We start from the raw sequence: 8,078 nt of genomic DNA, 5'->3' as shown, positions 1-8,078 counted from the left end.
CTAGCTCTGTAGACCAGGCTGGTCTCGAACTCACAGAGATCCGCCTGCCTCTGCCTCCCAAGTGCTGGGATTACAGGCGTGTGCCACCACCGCCCGGCTGTAAAATAAGGTTTGACTGAGGAAGATCCCCCCTGAAAAATCTCCAGCAGAAGTAGATGACCCAGACAATCCAACATTTCAGAGCACCTCTGATGCACATTTGATGCAGTTTTTTCTGAGTTCTATCAAGAACAGCTTCAAGACTGCTGGCTGAGATGATCAAGCGTCACACATTCCAGTTGGGGAACTGACCATAATCCTAATTTTTCCCTGGGTCTCATAATATAGTCTGTGCACCCAATCATCAGGAAGTTGCCTAGAAAACACCACTCACATTCCCAAAAAATAATGGATTATGAATGCTTGCCTTTGTTAGGGTGTTGGTTGGAAGTTGTTATAGATAATGGTCAGGAGAAAAGCTAAACAAAGAAGATTGGACTCAGAGTTCTTATTTTGAAAGGAGAAAAGGGGGAAGTGCTGTGTGATAATGCTCTTGTAACCTGTGAAGATATGTCACTCGCAGTGGTTTAATAAAACTAATTGGACAGTAGCCATACAGGAAGTATAAGCGAGGCAACCTGACTATAAAAATTCTGCAAAGAAGAAGGGCAGAGATGCAGTCACCAGCCAGACTCAGAGAAAGCAAGATGAAAATGCCTCACTGATGAAAGGTACCAAGCCATGAGGCTAATATAGAAAGGAATTATGGATTAATTTAAGTTTATAAGAGCTAGATAGCCATAAAGCCTGAGCTAATCGGCCAAACAGTTTATAATTAATATAAGCCTCTGTGTGTTTCTTTGGGACTGAATGGCATGAGACTGGGCAAGACAGAAACTTCTGTCTTATAACGTCAGGTCTCAACCAAATTAACTTAAAAATATACCAAAACTTCAGTAAGAAAACCGAATTTTTTTTAATTTATCTATATAAATAAGCATAGAAAATATGACTAGAGCGACAGTGAGAAAAAAAACATAATAAAAAGAAAATACATAAAGCAGGGTCAGAGGCAAGAAGGAAGCCGCAAGGCACAGGCAGATCACCTAATGCTGAAACGTAGTATAAAGCTCAAGCAAACAATGCACCAATATTCATGGTACTGACCTCTCTCTCTCTCTCCCTCTCTCTCTCTCTCTCTCTCTCTGTCTGTCTGTCTCTCTCTCTCTCTGTCTCTGTCTCTGTCTCTCTCTCTCTCTCACACACACACACACACACACACACACACACACTAGGATTCAAGAGAAGAAATTATGATAAAACATTTGATGCCAACCAAGTGTTGCAGAAACATGAGAAACCTAAAACTTGCAAACAGTAAAGCTAGGCTCTTTGTCTTTTCATGCAGAAGAATAAATTCTAAATAAAAATCAAATTATGAAATGAAGTTCTTGTAAGCAAGTTCCCTGGTTATAAACAAAGTCTGCAATAAAGAAAACGCTGGTACCCTTATCCACATTATTTATGATCATCTACATGGAAATAAAATGCCCAAAGTACAACCTAAGTTCAGAAGACAGACTGGAAAGCCAGGCACAGTGGCTTAGCCCTGTGGCCCAGCATTCTGGAACTGAAGGTAGGTGGATGAGGAACTCACAGTTAGCCTTGACTACATGAGCAAATTCATTGCTAGCCAGAACTATTTGAGATCCTCTCTAAAAACCCAAAAAGGTAAATTATAAGGAAATAAGACATGTAAGTTATGCAGCAGCATATAAAATCTCTTCCAAATGGAGAGAAAAGTCATGCCTGGGTATATACCCCTGCTGCACACGATAATCATGAAGTAAATAAGTGTTTGGAGGCTTTAAATGTATAACACAGGACTGTGCTCCTCGAAAGAGCCAAGCCCTACAAACACCCAGGAACATCCTAACTACAGCATGGAGTGAGCAACCATGGCAGACCACAGGCTCAGGCAGAAGCTCAAGGTTCAGAAGAGAGAAAACCACAGGCAGATGTTGCATCCTGAGGGAGACAGGAAGCTAAACCTCTTCCAGTCCTCAAAGAGTTGGAGATGTTCTACTCCTGACTAGCAAAGTGATAAACCCCACGGGGATATTTTATATGTACTCATTCTTTATGTTGGATTAATTTAGAGATAGATTTAAACTTTTAACTAATTAGTATGTTTTGTTGAGACTTTTTCTCTTATTTAGAATTTTCAAAACTTACAGAGAGGTCCATTAAGCACTTATATTATACTTCTCTCTATGTTTTTTTTTTTACTTTAAATCTGTTGAGACATTAGATAACAGTTGCAAAATATGATAGTTCAAATTAACTTAAAGTAAATTTCAGTCATTTAGTTACTTTTGCCATAATTTTATAACTTATTTTATTTGGAGAAACTTTTGTGTTTAATTTAGATAAATTTTGAGTAACTTGGGTAAACATAAGCAGCAAGTGCTCTGAGTTCCCATATAATCCCAGCCCCTGAACCTGCAGCTTTCACCTCAACTCTCCTCAGTAAGACTTTTGTTAATACGGATAAACCAACAATGACAATAGCATTACCATGATGTCCAATAAAAGTGGGACTTGACAAAGAAATAACGATATATGTGCAGTGTTGGTGAATACAGAAGTTTCACTGCCCTAGAAACCATTAGGACTTTGACGGTTCATCCTCCTTGCTTTCAAACCTGGGCTACTAATAATTGCTTGAAACTGGTATTGTCCTGGCCACATCTCAAGAAATACTATGATACTGGGTAGAAGATTTCTACCCCAATGGAAATCTCTTTTGGACATGTTTCTTTGCTCAACTACAGGGAGAAAAATGGAGCCCCATGCAGCCATCTTTCTGCACAGATCCATCCCCTCTCCCTGGATGGCCGTGATACTTTATCTGCATTTGCTTAGAAACTCAGATTCCTGCTCAGACACTTCTTCAATGTGTGTCCATTAGCAAATGATTTAACCCTTCTGACTCTTGGGTTCTTCATCCTAATTACTCATTAATCTGGTGCAAGGATTAAATTAGGTAAGCAAGGCAAGACAAATTGAAACATTCATCATACTAAGCCCTCGTTTGTAAACTCTTGTGGGTTAAGAGTCTGTCTCTGCTAAATTTGACTACAATACTCCAAAGACGCTCACTGAAAGCAAATGTTAATGCCATCTTTACCCGATCTGGATTTGTGTAACCCAACAGTAGGTTTGCCGCTTTTATATCACCATGAACATATTCATTTTCATGTATATACTCCAGTATGTCCAGCTGTGAAAAGAAATAGATAAGATCAGTATCAATGTTTTACACTAGAGTAATGGTTTATTTACATGCATGGTAAAATAATGTATCTCACTATTATTGATTATCCTAAAATATCATTTCTGGTTGCTCATCCCATAAAGGGTTGAATCAAATGATCCTCAAACATCAAATATATGTACTTGAACCTCTGACGGAGGGAGGGAAATCAAGACTTAACAATACTTATTCTTATGACACTGAAAGCCCAGTGACCGGTCAGACCAAAATGTACAAAGAGGAATGTGACGTTTAATCTCAATTGTCAAGTGGAAAAAAAAATCTAGAATCATGTGAGAGATGAGCCTCTGGGAATAGCTGTAGGGAATTATCTCGAGTAGACTAATTTTGAAGGGAAGATTTAGCCACTGTGTGTGGCAGCATTCCCTGGGATGAAATTCTGAACTGTAGCAAATGAAGAAAGAGAGCTGGCACAGACACGCATCACTCTTTCCTGACTATGAATGCAATGTGATCAGTTGCCCCAAGATTCTGTTGTTTGTGACTTTCCTAACAAGGAGGGGCTATAACCTCAAATTATAAAACAATGTAAATGTTTTCTCCTTTAATTTGCTTTTTCCAGGGTATTTTCATCACAGTAACATGAAAAACAATTTAGACTGAGAATAAATAGCTTAAAAGTACAGGAAAATAGTCAAGACATCTATGAGTAAAAGAGTTCACTCATCAATCAGTAGTTATGATTCAAATCTTGAAGACATCAGAACAAAATATTGTACCTCTGATTATTATCCTGTGTAATAACAAACTCTTAGGCATCATTAAAACCCTAGAACCTTACATGTTATATGCACACACGGTGGGGGGAGACATATATGAGAGAAGAAAGAAAGAGAGAGAAGTGTTCCGTAAACACTTACTAGGAGAATGGATAGATGAACAGATAATGGAGAAATTAATTATTTTCCACATCACGGCCTGACATGAGCTGTTTCAATCTACTTATGATTGGGGTGGGAAAAGATCCAAGCAAAACACAAACAAATAAGGGAAATACGTGGCTTGATCAACAAATGAATGCATTCAAGGTTATTTGTGACTACATTGCTTCATGGTTAGCAGTGGAGGGGGAGGGGGGTGGGATCCATTGGTATAATTAATTGTTGCCACCACCCCTAAACATATAATCAAAATACTTTAGATCAAACCATACCATATTATGCAAGAGAAGTAGTCTATTTGGCTATAATTTGCAGTTAGAAATGCCACAGACAAAAGAAAGGTTATTTTATAGCTAACCTCAGCTTGGTCTGATAAGCAAAACTAAGCTGTAAGGGAAAACTGAGTAATAGCAGTGATCAAACACAGCATAGCCTGTCATCTGCAGAGCCCATGGTTAACAATTTCACCAAAATGCTTTCTACCCTCTATAACTGATATTGCTAGGAAATCATCTTTATTTTCTCAGAATTCTGTAAAAAGCACAACAAGAAAGTAATCTCAAGTTGAGGCATTTGACGTAAAGCGTCTTAAACTCACCACCCTGATTCCAAGCTGCAGCACAGTTGACTTTTTAAAAACACCGTTTGTGTCCGAGAGCTTTTGTAAATCTATTCCCAGTCTTTCCATCACCATGAATCTGTAACTGTAAGAGATATCAGAAAAGAGATCTTCCTGAAATAAAAATTGTGAGATTATCTCTTAACAAATTTTAAAGAACAACGCTTGCCACCTAACAACAAAGGATAATGAGTCCAAGCTGCTGGGGAATGTGTGCACAATGACCCACTATCCCACCACTGCTGCCACCCATTGGATACCATAACCTACAAGACCTGCTGTGTTACACAAACCCACTGAACCCATCCTTCTCCCCCTGACCAGTCAGGCTTCTGCAAGATCAACAGACCCTAGAAGCACAAGTTCCACCTGTACCAATTGGAAGAAGAGGTCAGTGACTGGTATCCCAGATAAATTGCCCCAATTCCTAGGCCATAAGACCCAGGTCACATCTCGTGCCCACCCCCGCCCATTTCAGTCCCAGAAGCAGGTCAACAGGGAAGAGTCCTGTAGGCAGGACCCTCCACCACCACCGCTATCCACTGGACTCTGTAACCTACAAGACCCACTCCTCCACCCAAATCCATCATCCTCCCCCCTGACCAACCATCTGCCACAAGATCAGCAGGCCCTAGAGGCATAAGCACCACCTGAATTATCTGGACGAGCAGCCTTTAGAGACACAAGCATCACCTGCACCAATTGGAATAAAAGCAACCTCCTCTCGAAGAACCCTCTCTAGAAACATCAGCAGAACCTATAGGCGCAAGCACCACCCACACAAGTAGGAAGAACAGGCCCCATAGGCACAAGTAAAGTCTACACCAGCCAGAAAAACTGGATGATACACTGGATCTACACACTCAGATACCCAGAAACCTTGCCTGAGACAACCCTACTCCAACTGACAACCAGCCAATTACTAGAACCCTTGCCCAATGAGGCCAAAAGACAATAATGGAAATAGACAACAAAGGAACAAAAGACCCAAACAACAAAAACACCACAAGAATAAACACCCAGCTATAATTATCCCAAACCCAGATGGGTAAATGGCAGTGTAAGAATACATTCAAAATCATAAAAAGCAAAAAAAAAAAATTGCATTACTAGGAACTAGTGGTTCTTCAATAACAACATCTGAACATCTCAACACAAATGAAGCAGAAGAAAGCAATCTTAAAAATAACCTTATGGAAATGATAGAAAACCTTAAAAAGAAAATGAAAAAATACCTTAAGGAAACAGAGGAAAAAGACAAATTAGAATAGGAAGAAATCAATAAATCCTCTAAAGAAAGCCAAGAAAGTTAAGAAAAAAAAAACAATAAAAAAGGTGAAGGAAACAGTTCAAAATTTGAAAATTGAAATAGAGGAAATGAAGTAAACACAAACCAAGGGAATTCTGGAAATGGAAAAACTGGGTAAATGAACAAGAAGTAGAGATGCAAAAATAATCAACAGAATATAAAAGATAAAAGGCATTGAAGATAAAACAGAGGAAATAAATTCATTGATCACAGAAAAGTTTAAATCCAACAAATTCTTACCACAAAACATCTAGGAAATCTCAGACACCATGAAAAGACCAAACCTAAGAATAATAGAGATATAAGGAGAAGACTGCCAGCTCAAAAGCACAGAAAATATATTCAACAAAATCATAGAAGAAAACTCTCTAAACTGTCTAAAAAAGAACATGACTATGAAGATACAAGCAGTTTACAGAACACCAAATAGATTGGACCAAAAAAAAAATCTCCTTGCCACATAATAAAACACTAAACATACAGAATAAAGAAAGAATATTAATAGATACAAAGGAAAAAGGCCAAGAAACATATAAAGGCAGACCTATCAGAATTACATCTGTCTTCCAAATGGAGACTCTGAAAGCCAGAAGGTCCTGAACAGACATTTTGTAGATACTAAAAGACCAGAGATGCCAGTCCAGACTACCATACCCAACAAAATTTCACTCGCTATAGATGGAGGGAAAAAGATATTCTATGACAAAGCCAGATTTAAACAATACTTATCCACAAACTCAGCCCTACAGGAAGAACTACAAAGAAAACAACCCAAGGAAGTTAGCTGCACCCATGAAAAACAGTCAATAGATAACCTCAAAACAACAAATCCAAAATAAATAAATTAAATAAATACACACACAATACCACCAACAAGAAAAAAACAAAAGTAACAGAAATTAATAATCACTGGTCATTATATCTCTCAATATCAATGAACTCAATTTGCCTATAAAATGACATAGGCTAATAGAATGGATACAAAAACAGGATCCATCCTTCTGCTGCATACAAGAAGCACATCTCAACCTCAAAGACAGACACTACTTCAGAGTAAAAAGTTGGGTAAAAATTTCCAACCAAAGAGGTCAAAGAAGCAAACTGGTGTAGCTATACTAATACCTAACAAAATAGATTCAAACTAAAATTAATCAAAAGAGATGGAGGTCATTTCATATTCATCAAAGGAAAAAATCCATCAAGATAAAGTATCAATTCTGAATATTTATACCCCAAATACAAGGGTACCTACACTTGTAAAAGAAACATTACTAAAGTATAAATCACACATCAAACCCCACACACTAATAGTGGGAGACTTCAACACCTGACTCTCACCAGTGGACAGGTCTGCCAGACAAAACGTTAACAGAGAAATGAGATGTTATGACTCAAATGGCCTTAACAGACATCTATAGAACATTTCACCCAAAAAACAAAAGAATATACCTTCTTCTCAGCACCTCATGGAATGTTCTCTAAAACTGATTACATACTTGGTCACAAAGCAAATCTCAAAACATGCAAAGAAATTGGAATAACCCTCTGTATATTATAGAATCAGTGAGAATTCAACAATAACACAAATACCAGAAAGCCTACATGATGTGGGATATCTTTCTGTATGCTGTGAATATGTTTTATTATGGTTAGTTAATAAAGAAGCTGATTTGGCCAATACCCAGGCAAAATAGAGCCAGATGCAAAATCTAAGTGAAGATACAGGGAAAAAGTAGGTGAAGTCTGGGAGACGCCCATAGCCATTTGGGGAAGCAAGGAGTGAGGTAACCCCATGGCCACATGATAATACACAGATTAATAGGAATGGGTTAGTTTAAGTTATAAGAGTTAGTTAATAATAAATCTGAGCTAATAGGTCAAAAAGTTTGTAATTAATATTACAACGCAGAGTGGTTAATCAGGAACAGGCAGGTGGGAAAGAAAACTGCAGTT

General features: G+C 38.1%; 1 protein-coding gene across 1 annotated transcript in view; it reads right to left on the bottom strand.

The window, feature by feature from the left end:
• Window positions 1-8,078, bottom strand: part of Vrk2 (VRK serine/threonine kinase 2) — a 104,551-nt gene that overhangs the window by 42,277 nt on the left and 54,196 nt on the right. Inside the window, exons 6-7 of the mRNA XM_005367732.3 lie at window positions 4,796-4,901; window positions 3,170-3,262 (exon numbers count right to left, since the gene is read on the bottom strand). Of these exons, the coding sequence (XP_005367789.1) occupies window positions 3,170-3,262; window positions 4,796-4,901 (199 nt within the window). The remainder of the gene's footprint in view (window positions 1-3,169; window positions 3,263-4,795; window positions 4,902-8,078) is intronic.

This window comes from Microtus ochrogaster, unplaced genomic scaffold, assembly GCF_000317375.1.
Source record: "Microtus ochrogaster isolate Prairie Vole_2 unplaced genomic scaffold, MicOch1.0 UNK22, whole genome shotgun sequence".
Lineage (NCBI taxonomy): Eukaryota > Metazoa > Chordata > Mammalia > Rodentia > Cricetidae > Microtus > Microtus ochrogaster.
Note: the sequence above shows the minus strand (reverse complement) of the source record. Positions and strands in the feature narration are given on the sequence as shown.